Raw genomic sequence first — 19,786 nt, 5'->3', positions numbered from 1 at the left:
TCCAATGTACAGGTGCAGTGATCGATAAGGTGCTCTGACAACTGATGCTTAAAGTTAGTGAGGGAGATAAGAGTCTCCAGCTTCAGAGATCTTTGCAGTTTGTTCCAGTCATTGGCAGCAGAGAACTGGAAGGAATGGCGGCCAAAGGAGGTGTTGGCTTTGGGTGGCTTTGGGGATGACCAGTGAGATATACAGTGGGGAGAACAAGTATTTGATACACTGCCGATTTTGCAGGTTTTCCTACTTACAAAGCATGTAGAGGTCTGTCATTTTTATCATAGGTACACTTCAACTGTGAGAGACGGAATCTAAAACAAAAATCCAGAAAATCACATTGTATGATTTTTAAGTAATTAATTTGCATTTTATTGCATGACATAAGTATTTGATACATCAGAAAAGCAGAACTTAATATTTGGCACAAAAACCTTTGTTTGCAATTTCAGAGATCATACGTTTCCTGTAGGTCTTTACCAGGTTTGCACACACTGCAGCAGGGATTTTGGCCCACTCCTCCATACAGACCTTCTCCAGATCCTTCAGGTTTCGGGGCTGTCGCTGGGCAATACGGACTTTCAGCTCCCTCCAAAGATTTTCTATTGGGTTCAGGTCTGGAGACTGGCTAGGCCACTCCAGTACCTTGAGATGCTTCTTATGGAGCCACTCCTTAGTTGCCCTGGCTGTGTGTTTCGGGTCGTTGTCATGCTGGAAGACCCAGCCACGACCCATCTTGAATGCTCTTACTGAGGGAAGGAGGTTGTTGGCCAAGATCTCGCGATACATGGCACCATCCATCCTCCCCTCAATATGGTGCAGTCGTCCTGTCCCCTTTGCAGAAAAGCATCCCCAAAGAATGATGTTTCCACCTCCATGCTTCACGGTTGGGATGGTGTTCTTGAGGTTGTACTCATCCTTCTTCTTCCTCCAAACACGGCGAGTGGAGTTTAGACCAAAAAGCTCTATTTTTGTCTCATCAGACCACATGACCTTCTCCCATTCCTCCTCTGGATCATCCAGATGGTCATTGGCAAACTTCAGACGGGCCTGGACATGCGCTGGCTTGAGCAGGGGGACCTTGCGTGCGCTGCAGTATTTTAATCCATGATGGCGTAGTCTGTTACTAATGATTTTCTTTGAGCCTGTGGTCCCAATTCTCTTCAGGTCATTGACCAGGTCCTGCCGTGTAGTTCTGGGCTGATCCCTCACCTTTCTCATAATCATTGATGCCCCACGAGGTGAGATGTTGCATGGAGCCACAGACCGAGGGTGATTGACCGTCATCTTGAACTTCTTCCATTTTCTAACAATTGCGCCAACAGTTGTTGCCTTCTCACCAAGCTGCTTGCCTATTGTCCTGTAGCCCATCCCAGCCTTGTGCAGGTCTACAATTTTATCCCTAATGTCCTTACACAGCTTTCTGGTCTTGGCCATTGTGGAGAGGTTGGAGTCTGTTTGATTGAGTGTGTGGACAGATGTCTTTTATACAGGTAACGAGTTCAAACATGTGCAGTTAATACAGGTAATGAGTGGAGAACAGGAGGGCTTCTTAAAGAAAAACTAACAGGTCTGTGAGAGCCGGAATTCTTACTGGTTGGTAGGTGATCAAATACTTATGTCATGCAATAAAATGCAAATTAATTACTTAAAAATCATACAATGTGATTTTCTGGATTTTTGTTTTAGATTCCGTCTCTCACAGTTGAAGTGCACCTATGATAAAAAATTACAGGCCTCTACATGCTTTGTAAGTAGGAAAACCTGCAAAATCGGCAGTGTATCAAATACTTGTTCTCCCCACTGTACCTGCTGGAGCGCATACTACGGGTGGGTGTTGCTATGGTGACCAATGAGCTAAGAAAAGGCGGGGATTTGCCTAGCAGTGATTTATAGATGACCTGGAGCCAGTGGGTTTGGCGACGAATATGTAGTGAGGACCAGCCAACAAGAGCGTACAGGTCACAGTGGTGGGTAGTATATGGGGCTTTGGTGACAAAACAGATGGCACTGTGATAGACTACATCCAATTTGCTGAGTAGAGTGTTGAGGCTATTTTGTAAATGACATCGCCGAAGTCAAGGATCGGTAGGATAGTCAGTTTAACGAGGGCATGTTTGGCAGCATTAGTGAAGGAGGCTTTGTTGCGAAATAGGAAGCCAATTCTAGATTTAACTTTGGATTGGAGATGCTTAATGTGAGTCTGGAAGGATAGTTTACAGTCTAACCAGACACCTCGGTACAGTGGGGAAAAAAAGTATTTAGTCAGCCACCAATTGTGCAAGTTCTCCCACTTAAAAAGATGAGAGAGGCCTGTAATTTTCATCATAGGTACACGTCAACTATGCCAGAAAAATTGAGAAAAGAAATCCAGAAAATCACATTGTAGGATTTTTTATTTATTTATTTGCAAATTATGGTGGAAAATAAGTATTTGGTCAATAACAAAAGTTTCTCAATACTTTGTTATATACCCTTTGTTGGCAATGACACAGGTCAAACGTTTTCTGTAAGTCTTCACAAGGTTTTCACACACTGTTGCTGGTATTTTGGCCCATTCCTCCATGCAGATCTCCTCTAGAGCAGTGATGTTTTGGGGCTGTCGCTGGGCAACACGGACTTTCAACTCCCTCCAAAGATTTTCTATGGGGTTGAGATCTGGAGACTGGCTAGGCCACTCCAGGACCTTGAAATGCTTCTTACGAAGCCACTCCTTCGTTGCCCGGGCGGTGTGTTTTGGATCATTGTCATGCTGAAAGACCCAGCCACGTTTCATCTTCAATGCCCTTGCTGATGGAAGGAGGTTTTCACTCAAAATCTCACGATACATGGCCCCATTCATTCTTTCCTTTACACGGATCAGTCGTCCTATTCCCTTTGCAGAAAAACAGCCCCAAAGCATGATGTTTCCACCCCCATGCTTCACAGTAGGTATGGTGTTCTTTGGATGCAACTCAGCATTCTTTGTCCTCCAAACACGACGAGTTGAGTTTTTACCAAAAAGTTATATTTTGGTTTCATCTGACCATATGACATTCTCCCAATCCTCTTCTGGATCATCCAAATGCACTCTAGCAAACTTCAGACGGGCCTGGACATGGACTGGCTTAAGCAGGGGGACACGTCTGGCACTGCAGGATTTGAGTCCCTGGCGGCGTAGTGTGTTACTGATGGTAGGCTTTGTTACTTTGGTCCCAGCTCTCTGCAGGTCATTCACTAGGTCCCCCCGTGTGGTTCTGGGATTTTTGCTCACCGTTCTTGTGATCATTTTGACCCCACGGGGTGAGATCTTGCGTGGAGCCCCAGATCGAGGGAGAATATCAGTGGTCTTGTATGTCTTCCATTTCCTAATAATTGCTCCCACAGTTGATTTCTTCAAACCAAGCTGCTTACCTATTGCAGATTCAGTCTTCCCAGCCTGGTGCAGGTCTACAATTTTGTTTCTGGTGTCCTTTGACAGCTCTTTGGTCTTGGCCATAGTGGAGTTTGGAGTGTGACTGTTTGAGGTTGTGGACAGGTGTATTTTATACTGATAACAAGTTCAAACAGGTGCCATTAATACAGGTAACGAGTGGAGGACAGCGGAGCCTCTTAAAGAAGAAGTTACAGGTCTGTGAGAGCCAGAAATCTTGCTTGTTTGTAGGTGACCAAATACTTATTTTCCACCATAATTTGCAAATAAATTCATAAAAAATCCTACAATGTGATTTTCTGGATTTTATTTTCTCAATTTGTCTGTCATAGTTGACGTGTACCTATGATGAAAATTACAGGCCTCTCATCTTTTTAAGTGGGAGAACTTGCACAATTGGTGGCTGACTAAATACTTTTTTTCCCCACTGTATTTGTTGCAATTCTCGATTATTGTAGATTTATCGGTGGTGATAGTGTTTCCTAGCCTCAGAGCAGTGGGCAGCTGGGAGTAGGTGCTCTTATTCTCCATGGACTTTAAAGTGTCCCAAAACATTTTGGAGTTAGTGCTACAGGATGCAAATTTCTGTTTGAAAAAGCTAGCCTTTGCTTTCCTAACTGCTTGTGTATATTGCTTCCTAACTTCCCTGAAAAGTTGCATATCGCAGGGGGCTATACGATGCTAATGCAGTACCCCACAGGATGTTTTTGTGCTGGTCAAGGGCAGTCAAGTCTGAGGAGGACCAGGGGCTATATCTGTTCTTAGTTCTGAATTTTTTGAATGGGGCATGCTTATTTAAGATTGAGAGGAAAGCACTTTTAAAGAACAACCAGGCATCCTCTACTGACGGAATGAGATCGAAATCCATCCAAGATACCTGGGACAGATCAATTAGGAAGGCCTGCTCGCTAAAGTGTTTTAGGGAGCGTTTGACAGTGATGAGGGGTGGTCGTTTGACCGCGACCCTTTACGGACGCAGGCAATAAGGCAGTGATCGCTGAGATCCTGGTTGAAGACAGCGGAGGTGTATTTAGAGGGTATGTTAGTCAGGATGATATCTATGAGGGTGCCCATGTTTACGGATTTAGGGTTGTACCTGGTAGGTTCCTTGATAATTTGTGTGAGATTTAGGGCATCTAGTTTGGATTGTAGGATGGCCGTGGTGTTAAGCATATCCCAGTTTAGGTCACCAAGCAGTACGATCTCTGAGGATAGATAGGGGGCAATCAATTCACAAATGGTGTCCAGGGCACAGCTGGGGGCTGAGGGGGGTCTGTAGCAAGCGGCAACAGTGAGAGACTTATTTCTGGAAAGGTGGATTTTTAGAAGTAGGAGCTCAAACTGTTTGGGCACAGACCTGGATAGTTTGATAGAGCTCTGCAGGCTATCTCTACAGTAGATTGCAACTCCACCCCCTTTGGCAGTTCTATCTAGATGGAAAATGTTGTAGTTGGGGATGGACATTTCTGAATTTTTGGTGGCCTTCCTAAGCCAGGATTCAGACACTGCTAGAACATCAGGGTTGGCGGAGTGTGCTAACACAGTGAATAACTCAAACTTAGGAAGGAGGCTTCTGATGTTAACATGCATAAAGCCAAGGCTTTTACGGTTACAGAAGTCAACAAATGATAGCGCCTTGGGAGTAGGAGTGATACTGGGGGCTGCAGGGCCTGGGTTAACATCTACATCACCAGAGGAACAGAGGAGGACTAGAATAAGGATACAGCTAAAGGCTTTAAGAACTGGTCTTCTAGTGGGTTGGGTACAGAGAATAAAAGCGGCAGATTTCCGGGCGTTGTAGAATAGATTCTGGGCATTATGTACAGACAAGGATATGGAAGGATATGAGTACAGTGGAGGTAAACCTAAGCGTTGGGTAACAATGAAAGAGATAGCATCACTGGGGCACCGATTGAGCCGGTCTTCACATGTATGGGGGGTGGAACAAAGGAGCTATTTGAGGCAGTTTGAGAGGGACTTGGGGCTCTACAGTGAAATTGTATAATAAGAACTAACTGGAACAGCAATAGGCAATGCATATAGAAATGGGAAGGAGGCATAAAGCAATCACAGGTGTTATTCGAGAGAGCTAAGACAACAACTGGTAATGGCGATGAAAGTTTGGGCTGAGGCTAAACAGATAAAACAGGACAGGGTACCGTGTAAAGGAACAGTCCAGCAGGCATCAGCTGGTCCAGTGAACAGCAATGTGAGTCCGAGAGCAGTTCGAATTGATGCTACAGCACAGGCGATCAGGAAGCACGTCTGTTGAATAGCGTGTGCTTGCGGGCCGGGGCTAGCAGATGAATCTTCGTGGTCGTCGCAATGGGAAGCCTGTTGTAACCACAGACGATTACGTCGGCAGACCAGTCGTGATGGATCGGCGGGGCTCCGTGTCGACACTAGGAGGTCCCGTCCGGTTGACAGAGAGGTAGATAGCCGGGAGATGGGCCTGACTCGAGGCTAGCTCAAGGCTGATTAGCCAACCACAACATATATTCGGTTGGAGCTAGCTAGTTGCGATGATCCGGTGTTAAAGGTCCAGTGATTCAGTGATTCCGGCAGAAAATCCGATATGTTCTGGGTCGATAACGCGCTGTGCAGACTGGCCGATAATAGTCCAGTTAGAGCTGGCTGGTAGGTAGTGCAGGCCACGGACAATGGTGAAAAAACCGCTAATGGTGGTTAATAGCACGTAGCTAGTTAGCTGGCTACTCCCGTCCGGTAGACAGAGAGGTAGATAGCCGGGATATGGGCCTGGCTCGAGGCTAGCTCAAGGCTAACTGGTGCTTGCTTCAGGGGCAGTGGTGATTAGCCAACAGCAACATCCATTCGGTTGCGGCTAGCTGGCTGCGATCCGGTGTTAAGGTCCAGTGATTCAGTTATTCCAGCAGAAAATCCGATGTTCTGGGTGAAAACCGCTAACGGTGGCTAATAGCAAGTAGCTAGTTAGCTGGCTAGCTAGTTTCAACTGGAGATTCTAGATAAAAGGTAAGTAAATAATAGAATCCGTTCCACATTGAGTGAGGCGGGTTGCAGGAAAGTATATTAAGTAGAAGGATGAAAAGTGTGATAGGGAAATATATGCAACAAAAGACAAAAAAAAGAAAAAACTGCCTATTTACACGGACACACAACAGAGTACACGACTGCATGCTACGCCATCTTGGAGTTTCGTTTTTTTAATACATTTGCTAAAATTTCTAGAAACATGTTTTTACTTTGTCGTTATGGGGTATTGTGTGTAGATTGATGAGGGAAAAAACAATTCAATAAATTTTGGAATAAGGCTGTAATGTAACAAAATGTGGATAAAGTCAAGCGGTGTCACGACTTCCGCCGAGGCTGCCCCCCCTCCTGGTTCGGGCAGGCTTCGGCGTTCGTCGTCACCGGAGTACTAGCTACTGCCGATCCCATTCTCATCACTCCACTTGTCATGTCTTGTCAATCACACACACCTGGTGCTCATTCCCCTAAGTAGAATGTGTATAAATGTTCCCTCTGTTCCCCTTGTCTTTGTGAGTGATTGTTTGTTGTGAGAGCGTGTAGCTCGGTTGAGCTACTATTCACTATGTTTATGCCAATGTGGATGTTTTCCCTTGTAATAGTTTCGTTTGACGCTTTGGGCGTTTGATTTATGTAAACGGAATAAACTCTAGACTTCGGTATTTTACCTCCTGCGCCTGACTCCTTCATTCACACCTCGTCACAAGGGGTCTGAATACCTTCCGAATGCACTGTACCTACCTGCTCTCTAAAAAGTTGGGTAAACGATACTTTCCTGTGGATATTTTGTCTCAAATTACGAGCGGTTGAAGGACAACCCCACAGACAACCGGTAGAGTAAGTTTACATGTAATTGTATTCAACATTTACACGATTTTGCACTCATGTGTCAGGCTGTATATACAAATTAATTGTGTATTCCAGCCTGATTAATCAGAAAATGTAAACACATGCTTTATGCCCGTCTCTAGCCCCCCTCTTCCACACACCCAGGCCGACCAGTATAACCTGAGCAGGGACCAGGAGTTGAACCTGGCCTACGTGGGATCTGTACCCCATGGGGGGATCCAGCAGGTTCGGATTCACTGGATGCTGGAGATGATCACAGCACAGTGAGTGTGGGGGAGCCTGCCTCGGGGCTTTGTGATGGGTTACTAAATAAAATATGACAGAGGTGACCGTTGTATTCCATTGTCATATTTTGCTTCAATCTAATTCCATGTATGATTAAAGACTTTGTATCGTTTTGTAGCATTGACAATGGAGAACCCCACTACAACAACTAAACTGGACCAGCTGATTTGCCTCTTGTGGATAAACGGTAGTTAACCCCATCTCGTCTGGTGAAATGGTATGTATGCTTTATAAATATGGTTCAGATAGATTTTTGTTTCTACGTTTGGGTTTGTTGGAGGTTTTGAATTGATGGGCAGTGTGAACAACTACTTGACCAACTTTGAGGACAAAAGATAAGTGGTTGAATGGAAGAACCTGGTGTATCTCATCACAAAGAGGCACATTGGTCAGTATACTGTGCAGTGATAGGTGAACACACAAATACCCCTATACTCTTATGGATCATATGAATGTTACACTCCACTAACACTATTCATCCTGAATTACAGAGAAGTATGGCTTGGGAAGTGTATTTTGAAACATGGAATGAACCGAACAATCATGACTTTGCAACGTTACTGTGTCAATCCAAGGTAAAGCTATAATTGTCTTCCGTTCTGACAGATGGCGTCACTTTTTGTAAGGAATGAAAGAATGCAAAATATAACATAATCTGATGAATAATAATTTGTATGTGGTCTGTTTAGTCTATTAGGTCTATGTGGTCTGTATTTGGTCTGTATCTCAGCACCTACGAGAGACTATTGGTCTGTCTTTCACCTAAAGGGTTCCTGAACTACTATGATGCCTGCTCTGAGGGCCTGTGGCCTGCTAGTAGTGCCCTGCGGTTCAGCGGTCCAGGAGACTCCTGCCACTCACCACCACACTCCCCATACTGCTGGTCCATGCTGCAGCACTGCTACAACAGGACCAACTTCTTCACTGGGGAGACAGGGGTGCGGCTGGACTACATCGCCCTGCACAAAATGGTGGGACTGGGACTATGTGGTGTGTGTGTGTGTGACCTGCACACTCTCATTACTATCTTTTAACCATCATTCTGTCAGACTCTAGTTTCCTAACAAGAGAACAGTGCCTAATTCTGACAATTGAAGTTTGAAAACTGGCTTGGGCTTATGAGACTCAGTTCAAGTTTAGGTTTTGCTGTCTTCCAGGGTGGAGGCTATTCGTTACCCATCATGGAACAGGAGATCCAGACAGTGAGAGATCCAGGAGCGTTTCCCTCTCTTCCGAACCCTGCCGGTGTACAACGATGAAGCCGATCCATTGGTGGGCAATGTATGACCATGGTCAGTTTCTATGGAATTAACTCTGGTATTTATAGCTGAGCTGAAGTTAGTGTTGATTTGACTCCATGATCCTTAGGTGGATGGACCCCTACCCTTCCCTGCGGAGGGCATCCTAATCCTGCGGGCAAAACTCTCTATGCCCTCTGTCTTCCTCATACATGTGTGGTGCCAGGTCAGTGCCACCATCTCCATGGGTTTTGATGACAGTATAAAACACACGTTACTTATTCATTTGTATTGTATTTCTCTGGATGGTATTTTCATACCGTACTGTTAAATCATCAATACTTTAACTCTAGTTTATTGATCTCCTATAAGGTGAATGGATTGTGATTCATCAGCATAACAAAAGGCCAAGTTATGATTGTGTGGAAAGATCATTGTGTCAATTCCAAGTAAGTACTTTTTGGGGAGGGGGGTGGGGCGGGTCTCTTCTACTGTGGTGATGAGGATAAAGAAATGAAGGACATGTTTTGTTTTATTTCTAGATGCACTAAGACTTTTGAGGTAGAGTTCTCTAATCACCCGGGATACCATTTTTACATCAATATATATATATATATATATATATATATATATATTCTCACCAGATAAGAATGGTTTAGAAAGTTTAAACGTACTTTTGTAATCTAAAGCAATATGCAATAGTTGGCCTGTATAAAGCATCCTTGATTCACATTTGAAAATGTGTCATTTTGATTACAGAAAACCTGGAGGTTAGTGGTACCTACAGAGTATGTGCTGTGGACTACTGGGGAAGACCTGGAGAATATTCACTGACAGAAATATTCCGAGGAGCACTAGAAGTGAACAAGTAGTTCCTATGTGGTACCATGACTACCATTTTGTACGTTTTATTAATGTTTTTGTACAGATTGAAAATGTATACTTTCAGAAAACATTATTGCTGCTATGATGTATTGTTGACTTAAAGTCTGAAAAGTTTTTTACATGGAATAATTTTTACATTCAAATATTTTGTAATTTCACAATCAGTAAGTAAAAGCTTTGTGATTTTTTTTTTTTTAACCATCTTGAATCTTTTTAAAAATCTCATCACACAGTGATAACATTAGAATGCTCATGTCTTACCCCTGGACAATGTACTAAAAAAGACACGCAAAGTTTCTTTAACAAAATGTATTGTTGCCAACACAGTGAATGAGTGAAACAACACTGTGGTGTTAATATTCATTTTGGTAATTATGTGATGTACAGTACACCACATTCAATACATTTTTCTAAATCAATTTAAGTGATTGGATTGGTGCAGGCGTCATGCCCTTTTATTTAAGGGGCATAGAATTATTTTCATAAAAAAATGATTTGTATGCAATTTCCCTCTTCAGTCGTCAGTTGGTGTCTCTGTCCAAGCCAGTAGGGATCCTTTGGCAGCACAACAAGTTCCTTTGGGGTAGACGTTTAGCAAGCTCCTGTTGAGGAGAGGGAATGAAAAACGGGGTCAGCTGGGGACTAAACTTGTAGGACATAGACCATCCAAAAAATAAATAATATTTGACACCCAGCATCTAACATTTACAGTAATGCAAACAGAACACTGCTCTTTGGTGTAGGCTGGAGTACTGTAAAGCACTTCGTAAACAACTTCATGTAAGAAGGGCTTTATGAATAAAATGTAATTTGACACGTACCAGACTGCAGCACAGGCTCAAACTGTCCGGCCATGCAGATCTCCTCCTGCTTGGCACGGATGCTCCTCTGGATGGTTGGGGGTAGGCCACGGGGGTTACGGGAGAAAATCAGGGAGTAACCATCCTCACAGCTTCCATCGTCCTTCAGGGTACGGCAGGCATAGGTGATGGCATAGTTGTCATAGTCGGTGTCAATCACCCAATAGTTGTCACCTGAGAAAAGAAGAGCGTATACTGTGAATCTCGAGGGCGGCTTACTGTTGGTTGTTATTGATGTGTCTCTGTGCCTGTAAGTGTATAGGCGTATTGTCTATAAGGGAATATTGTGGTCTTGTAATGCTCAGTCTGTAGAGCATGGCGCTACATAAAAATGTATGCACGCATAACTAAGTCGCTTTGGATAAAAGCGTCGGCTAAATGGCATATATATATATATATATATATATATATTCAGAAGATGTACCTCCGCTGGACAGATAGCTGGCCAGGCCCTGGTAGTTCATGAACATCTTTCCAGGGTTGGCAGAGTCAGGCACAGTGTACTGGGCAGCCATGTCAGCGCACACCACCCAGAATCTGAAGATGAATGTCAATGGTGGAAAAAGCTATTTTAATAAATATACACTGAACAAAAATATAAATGCCACATGCAACAATTTCAAAGATTTTACTAAGTTACAGTTCATATAAGGAAATCAGTCAATTGAAATAAATAAATTAGGCCCTATCTATGGATTTCACATGACTGGGAATACAGATATGCATCTGTTGGTCACAGATACCTTAAAGTAGGAGTGTGGATCAGAAATCAGTCAGTATCTGGTTTGACCACCATTTGCCTCATGCAGCGCGACACATCTCCTTTGCATAGAGTTGATCAGGCTGTTGAAAGTGGCCTGTGGACTGTTGTCCCACTCCTCTTCAATGGCTGTGCGAAGTTGCTCGATATAGGCGGGAACTGGAGCACACTGTCGTACACGTCGATCCAGAGCATTCCAAACATGCTCAATGGGTGACATGTCTGGTGAGTATACAGGCCATGGAAGAACTGGGACATTTTCAGCTTCCAGGAATTGTGTACAGATCCTTGCAACATGGGGCCATGCATTATCATACTGAAATATGAGGTGATGGCAGTGGATAAATGGCACGACAATGGGCCTCAGGATCTCTTCACGGTATCTCTATTCATTAAAATTGCCATCGATAAAATGGAATTGTGTTCGTTGTCCGTAGCTTATGCCTGCCCATACCATAACCCCACCGCCACCATGGGGCACTCTGTTCACAACGTTGACATCAGCAAACCGCTCGCCCACACAACGCCATACAAGTGGTCTGCGGTTGGGAAGCCGGTTGGACGCACTGCCAAATTCTCTAAAACGACGTTGGAGGTGGTTTATGGTAGAGAAATTAACATTCAATTATTTGGCAACAGCTCTGGTGGACATTCCTGTAGTCACCATGCCAATTGCACGCTCCCTCAAAACTTGAGACATCGGTGACATTATGTTGTGTGACAAAACTGCACATTTTAGTGTGGCTTTTTATTGTCCCCAGCACAAAGTGCACCTGTGTAATGATCATGCTGTTTAATCAGCTTCTTGATATGCCACACCTGTCAGGTGGATGGATTATCTTTGAAAATGAGAAATGCTCACTAACAGGAATGTAAACAAATGTGTGCACAACATTCTAAAAAAATAAGCTTTTTGTGCATATTTCTGGGACCTTTTATTTCAGCTCATGAAACATGGGACCAACACTTTACAAGTTGCGTTTATATTTTTGTTCAGTGTAGTTACTCAACACAGATACAGCACTAGAATACAATTACTAGCAACATGTATAGGTAAGCCTTATGTCTTCACTCCAACAAACTGAATGACTAGGGTAAAAATGGTGCCGGAGGAGAAGGCTGCCGTTTTACGGCCCCTTAACCAATTGTGCTAGTTTGTGTTTTTTTGCATTATTTGTCATTTATTCTGTACATAATGTTTCTGCCACTGTCTCTTATGACCAAAAAAAGCTTTTGGATATCAGGACAGCGATTACTCACCTCGTATTGGACAAAGATTTTTTCTTCAACGAGTCGGACATAAAGGATATTCTACATACACCTGACAAGGCCCAAAGCACCGTCATTCGCATGAGAAAGAGACGGAGATATCGTGGACGTAGGTCAGAGTGCCTTGTAAGGATCCGACGGTGAGCGAGTACTCTAACATCAGTCCTATTAGCCAACGTACAATCATTGGAAAACAAAATAGATGACCTACGATCACGGATATGCTTCCAACGGGACATTAAAAACTGCAATATCTTATGTTTCACCGAGTTGTAGCTGAACGACGACATGGATAACATACAGCTGGCGGGATATAAGCTACATCGGCAGGATAGAACGGCTGTGTCCGGTAAGACAACGGGTGGCGGTCTGTGTATATTTTTAAACAACAGCTGGTGCACGAAATCTAATACTAAGGAAGTCTCGAGGTTTTGCTCGCCTGAGGTAGAATATCTCATGATAAGCTGTAGACCACACTATTTACCAAGAGAGTTATTATCTATATTTTTCGTAGCTGTCTATTTACCACCACAAACCGATGCTGGCACGAAGACTGCACTCAGTGAGCTGTATAAGGACATAAGCAAACAGGAAAACGCTCATCCAGAGGCAGCGCTCCTACTGGCCGGGGACTTTAATGCAGGAAAACTTAAATCTGTTCTACCTAATTCAGGTTTCTTCAATTCCGGTCCTGGAGGGCCGAGACACCTCTGTTTTTCATCCTCTCCTTCTAATCAGGGGCTAATTCAGACCTGGGACACCAGGTGAGTGCAATTAACTACCAGGTAGAAATAAAAAACAGAAGTGTTTCGGCCCTCCAGGACCGGAATTGAAGAACCCTGACCTAATTTCTACCAGCATGTTAAATGTGCAACCAGAGGGAAAAAAACTCTAGACCACCTTTACTCCACACGCAGAGACACGTACAAAGCTCTCCCTCGCCCTCAATTTGGTAAATCTGACCATAATTCTATCCTCCTGATTCCTGCTTATAAGCTAAAACTAAAGCAGGAAGCTCCAGTGACTCAGTTAATAAGGAAGTGGTCAGATGACGCAGATGCTAAGCTACAGGACTGTTTTGCTAGCACAGACTGGAATATGTTCCTGGATTCTTCCGATGGCATTGAGGAGTACACCACATCAGTCACTGGCTTCATCAATAAGTGCATCGATGACGTCATCCCAACAGTGACCGTACGTACATACCCCAACTAGAAGCCATGGATTACAGGCAACATCCGCACTGAGCTAAAGGGTAGAGCTGGCGCTTTCAAGGAGCGGGACTCTAACCCGGACACTTATAAGAAATCCCGCTATGCCCTCCGACGAACCAAAGAGTCAATACAGGGCTTCCATTTAATCGTACTACACCGGTTTCGACACTCGTCGGATGTGGCAGGGCTTGCAAACTATTACAGACTACAAAGGGAAGCACAGCTGTGAGCTGCCCAGTGACGCGAGCCTACCAGACGAGCTGAATCACTTCTATGCTCGCTTCGAGGCAAGCAACACTGAAGCATGCATGAGAGCTGTTCCGGACGACTGTGTGATCACGTTCTCAGTAGCCGATGTGATTAAGACCTTTAAACAGGTCAACATTCACAAGGCCACAGGGCCAGACGGATAACCAGGACGCGTACTCCGAGCATGCGCTGACCAACTGGCAAGTGTCTTTACTGACATTTTGTCCCTGACTGAGTCTGTAATAACAACATGTCTCAAGCAGACCACCATAGTCCCTGTGCCCAAGAACACTAAGATAACCTGCCTAAATGACTACCGACCCGTAGCACTCACGTCTGTAGCCATGAAGTGCTTTGAAAGGCTGGTCATGGTTCACATCAACACCATTATCCCAGAAACCCTAGACCCACTCCAATTTGCATACCGCCCCAACAGATCCACAGAATATGCAATCTCTATTGCACTCCACACTGCCCTTTCCCACCTGGTCAAGAGGAACACCTACGTGAGAATGCTATTCATTGACTACAGCTCAGTGTTCAACACCATAGTGCCCTCAAAGCTCATCACCAAGCTAAGGACCCTGGGGCTAAACACCTCCCTCTGCAACTGGAAAAAAAACTCAAAACACACCAAGACAGTCGTGAAGAGGGCTCGACAAAGCCTATTCCCCCTCAGGAGACTGCAAAGATTTGGCATGGGTCCTCAGATCCTCAAAAAGTTCTACAGCTGCTCCATCGAGAGCATCCTGACTGGTTGCATCACTGCCTGGTATGGCAACTGCTCGACTCCAGCCACCCTAGTCATAGACTGTTCTCTCTGCTACCGCACGGCAAGCGGTACTGGAGCACCAAGTCTAGGTCCAAAAGGCTTCTTAACAGCTTCTACCCCCAAGCCATAAGACTCCTGAACAGCTAATCATGGCTACCCGGACTATTTGCATTGTCCCCCCACCCCACCCCCTTTTATGCTGATGCTACTCTGTTTACTATCAATGCATAGTCACTTTAACTCTACCCACATGTACATATTACCTCAATTACCTCGACTAACCGGTGCCCCCGCACATTGACTCTGTACAGGTATTTTTTACTTACCTATTTTTTACTTAACCCTTTTTTTTGTTAAAACTGCATTGTTGGTTAAGGGCTTGTAAGTAAGCATTTCACTGTAAGGTCTACATCTGTTGTATTCGGCGCATGTTGCAAATAAAATTTGATTTGATTTTATTTGAATGTCACATTTCTAAGACTATTACCATTTCATCAGAAATAATCTCCAGCTCTCTTACCCGAACAGTGTGACACGGCCCTTGGAGGAGGCGACCATGGAGCCGTCGTCACCGATGGTGTACTCCGCTGAGATGTTGTCCTGAAGGAACAGACCCTCAGGGTCCTTCTTCTGCAGAGCGTACCACTTCCCTGCATACTGGAGCACACACACATAAACAACAACAGGTTAGTTGAAGAGCCTTGCATGTAGGACTGTTGTAGCCTAAGCAATAATAATTTCCTGCATACTGGAGCAGGAGTGTCGCAACAATTTTTCTAGCTGCGTACTGTAGCACTGGCACACATACAACAGATAGATGTACTACAGCCTTGCAGGTAGGTCTGCTATAGAATATGTACTACACAACATGTGTATTGTCGGCTGTACTCACTCTCTTGGGGTCAAAGTCCTCCTTGACTGTGAAGCTGTCCACCACACAGGATGCAGCCCAGCTCTGCTCCAGACCCACCAGGAGCACCACCACCAGGGCGAGCATATGGAAGTTCATTTCTAGAGGAGACAGAAATTAATTAGTAGAATTTCATACGTATGTAAAAAAAATCAATGTGACATTAGCACGTCTATTTTGATAGAGCACAATAGCTATTCCTCTCAATTGTTAACAATTACATGTCATAACTTCGTAAACTGACAAGCTGACTATGATGGAACGTTTCAAAGTTTATCTCATCTTCTCTCAAAGTTTCTCAACAAATTGGTCCCAGACAAAACTATTTACAAACCATTTTATAAAAAACGATAACGTTACAATATTAACAAAGCCAAATAATCAGATAAATCCATATTAGCAGCAACATTTGAACAACATTCCCATGAAAATTTGCAAAAATGTACCTGTTATGGAACAAAGCAAGTGGTGAAGTTTCAATGAAGTTGTAGGACTGTGTTTCTCTTCTGTCTAGGATCCTTATATACCCAAGGCACAGACGAGCTCACTGATTATTTTCACATTCTGGTCCTAACTGGAGGGTTTAAATCTAGCACTAATCCAGTTAACTAAATCCTGTAAGCTGTTGAACTGTCCCATACAGAATTTAAATGGCTTTATGTAATTGTAGCAGTGGTGTATAATAGTCTAAACTCAAAGAAAGCACATGTCTAGGGAATTAGTTCACCTTAGCTTCACCTCAGCCAAGCCAAAGTACTGTTTACACATGGGAAAGGCAACACTAGTGTATTTTAGGCTACTGAAGTGTATTGTTAGATAGTTCCTTATTGACATGCAAATTAAATGGAAATAAATGACACATGTATTTATCACCAGTTTGTATCACTTCCTTTGAACTCACATATAAAATATATTAATATTGAATAATGTGAATAATATGAATAAGGATAAATAAAGAGGGACTGGATGTCAAGTTGGGGCAGCTGAAGTAAAAGTACCAATAAAACCTACCATTTACACAGGGAGGCCAATTCTGGTCTTTTTCTCACTTGTTGGTCTTTTGACCAATCAGATTAGCTCTGAAGAAGATCTGATGTAAAAAGATCTGATGGGATTGGTCAAAAGACCATTAGTGGAAAAAATATCAGAATTGGGCTGCCTGTGTAAAAGCAGCCATACAGTGCCTGTGAGCTACAGATGTGTGTCCTCAGTCCACTGGGTCAAGTTGATTCAAAGATAATATTCTCACACTATGTATCAACTGTGGGTGGACTACCATTGTTTTACCTGTTAAGTGAGCAAAATATAATATCCATTGTTACACAAATTACATTCATACATTCTTCCATGAAAGATCCCCCCCCCACACACACACACACATTCATCAGAAACCATACAGATAGTGATTCCCTAGTGATAAAGATGTTGTAATCACACAATTTTGTGTAAAGCCCATACACCTTCACCTAAAATATATGTGGTGCATAATATCTCATGGGATATACATTCTTCAAAGTTGAAGCAATGTCATGTTATCCAAATGTTATCATCTTATGTTATGCAAATCTGCATGCCGATCATTGAAATGAGAACGTGATTAGTAGTCCGCAATAACTTGCCCAAGAAAACACGTTGTAAGAATACACGTGTTATGGAATTTAAAGGTCTGTGTGGGACTTTATGTTCCTGCCCCTGGGTTAAGTAACATCGTCTGTTGCACCAGCTTGCTTCTGTAATCCCAGACAAAACGTTCTTGGGCAGGAGACCGCTGAAGCGCATTACAAGATGGTTGACACCACAAGGTTAAATGGGTGTCATGACCCTGTCATATGAATATTCTCTCAGTGAGGAAGGCCATACATTGGAACACATCCATTCATAATGTTTAATAGTGCACTATAGTTGATAACAGGTAGGATGACAAATAAAACTTTTGTCTCGTTCTATAATTAACCACTTCTGTCATTGTTGCTGCTTATATTTAGCTTGGGGATGAGCTTGAATTACTGTGGCTTGGCACCTTTGGCTTTTGGCCATGCCAACACAACACATACAGTGAGTGTCAGGTCAGATGTCTGCTTCACCTGAAGTCAGCTGTTGGATCCACTCCAGTCATGACAGCAGACAGAAGACCACAGCCCCTGTATTCACGTGCATGGCCATGACACAGAAGACAGTAGGCCTTTGTTGGGTTTATCGGTTAGAGTGCACACGTCAATAAAATAACTGTCGGAGTGTTTTTGACCAAGTATATCCAGGAAAAAAAGAGTGGAAAAGTGCAGTAGCAGTGTGAAGAGCTTCACAGTAACTTCTTCCAGTGCCTGCTCATTTCAAAATGGACTCTTCACTGGCTGTAGTGAGAGTGCAGAGAAAAGTAGATGACAACTTTCTATACAGAAACAATTAAGTGTTTGAATAACAAAGCAGCAGTTTTGTCACGGTATATTTGTGGATGTGGTGGTGAAGTCAGGCGCAGGACACAGCGGATAAGTCAAAACGACTTTACTGAGACTCAAAGACAATACAAAATAAATGGCCTCGAACACACAGGAGGCAAAGAATACGCGCAACGCGTAAACTACACTAAGCACAACATATACCGAAAAAAGACAAACGACAATGCGGACAATAACACACAACTCCAAAACATAACACAGGGAAACTTATAGGTGACATAATCAGGACAGAATACGAAACAGGTGCACTAAACTAGACATGACCAAACAAACATCGAAACATCAAACGGTGGCAGCTAGTACTCCGGGGACGACGAACGCCGAAGCCTGCCCGAACAAGGAGGAGGAGCAGCCTCGGCAGTATTCGTGACAGTACCCCCCCCTTGACGCGCGGCTCCAGCCATGCGCCGACCCCGGCCTCGGGGACGGCCAGGAGGACGCGGAGCAGGGCGCGTGGGATGGTTACGATGGAACTAAGATATCCCTCCTAGGCACCCAGCACGTTCCTCCGGACCGTACCCCTCCCACTCCACGAGATATTGTAGACCCCCCATCCGACATCTCGAATCCACGATGGACCGGACTGAGTACGCCGGAGCCCCCTCGATGTCCAGTGGGGGCGGAGGAGTCTCTCTTATCTCACTGTCCTGGAGTGGACCAGCTACCACCGGCCTGAGGAGAGACACATGGAACGAGGGGTTAATGTGATAATCATTAGGCAGTTGTAACTTGTAGCATACCTCGTTCAATCTCCTCAGGACTTTAAATGGCCCCACAAACCGCCGACCCAGCTACCGGCAGGGCAGGCGAAGGGGCAGGTTTCGAGTCGAGAGCCAGACTCGATCTTCAGGGGCGTATACTGGACCCTCACTGCGGTGGAGATCGGCGCTCGCCTTCTGTCTATGGATAGCCCGCTGCAGATGGACGTGTGCAGCGTTCCACGTCTCCTCCAAGCGCCGAAACCACTCATCCACCGCAGGAGCCTCGATCTGGCTCTGATGCCAAGGTGCCAGAACCGGCTGATACCCTAACACACACTGGAAAGGGGTCAGGTTAGTAGAGGAGTGGCGAAGAGAGTTCTGGGCAATCTCTGCCCAAGGGATATAACCCGACCACTCCTCCTGCCGGTCCTGGCAATACGATCTCAGAAACCTGCCCACATCCTGGTTCACTCTCTCCACCTGCCCATTACTCTCAGGGTGAAAACCCGAGGTAAGGCTAACCGAGACCCCAAACGTTCCATGAACGCCCTCCAGACTCTAGAGGTGAATTGGGGACCTCGATCGGACACTATATCCTCGGGAACCCCGTAGTGCCGGAAGACGTGGGTAAACAAAGCCTCTGCAGTCTGTAGGGCAGTAGGGAGACCCGGCATTGGGATGAGACGACAGGCCTTAGAGAACCGATCCACAACGACCAGAATGGTGGTATTCCCCTGGGAGGGAGGTAGGTCAGTGACAAAGTCTACCGAGAAGTGAGACCACGGCCGTTGTGGAACGGGCAGGGGCTGTAACTTCCCCCTGGGCAGGTGTCTAGGCGCCTTACACTGGGCGCACACTGAGCAGGAGGAGACATAAACCCTCACGTCCCTAGCCAATGTTGGCCACCAGTACTTAACACTAAGGCA

General features: G+C 44.6%; 1 protein-coding gene across 1 annotated transcript; it reads right to left on the bottom strand.

The window, feature by feature from the left end:
• Positions 1-9,963: 9,963 nt before the first annotated feature.
• LOC121584203 (purpurin-like) lies at positions 9,964-16,262 on the bottom strand. The gene is made up of 6 exons (XM_041900035.1): positions 16,150-16,262; positions 15,686-15,804; positions 15,314-15,450; positions 10,954-11,066; positions 10,491-10,703; positions 9,964-10,271 (listed from the first exon to the last, which is right to left on the bottom strand). The coding sequence occupies exons 2-6, from the start codon at positions 15,800-15,802 to the stop codon at positions 10,261-10,263; spliced, it is 591 nt and encodes a 196-aa protein (XP_041755969.1). The 5' UTR covers positions 15,803-15,804; positions 16,150-16,262; the 3' UTR covers positions 9,964-10,260.
• Positions 16,263-19,786: the final 3,524 nt, after the last annotated feature.

This window comes from Coregonus clupeaformis, chromosome 16 (assembly GCF_020615455.1).
Source record: "Coregonus clupeaformis isolate EN_2021a chromosome 16, ASM2061545v1, whole genome shotgun sequence".
NCBI classification, from domain to species: domain Eukaryota; kingdom Metazoa; phylum Chordata; class Actinopteri; order Salmoniformes; family Salmonidae; genus Coregonus; species Coregonus clupeaformis.
This window is presented reverse-complemented; position numbering and strand designations above follow the sequence as displayed.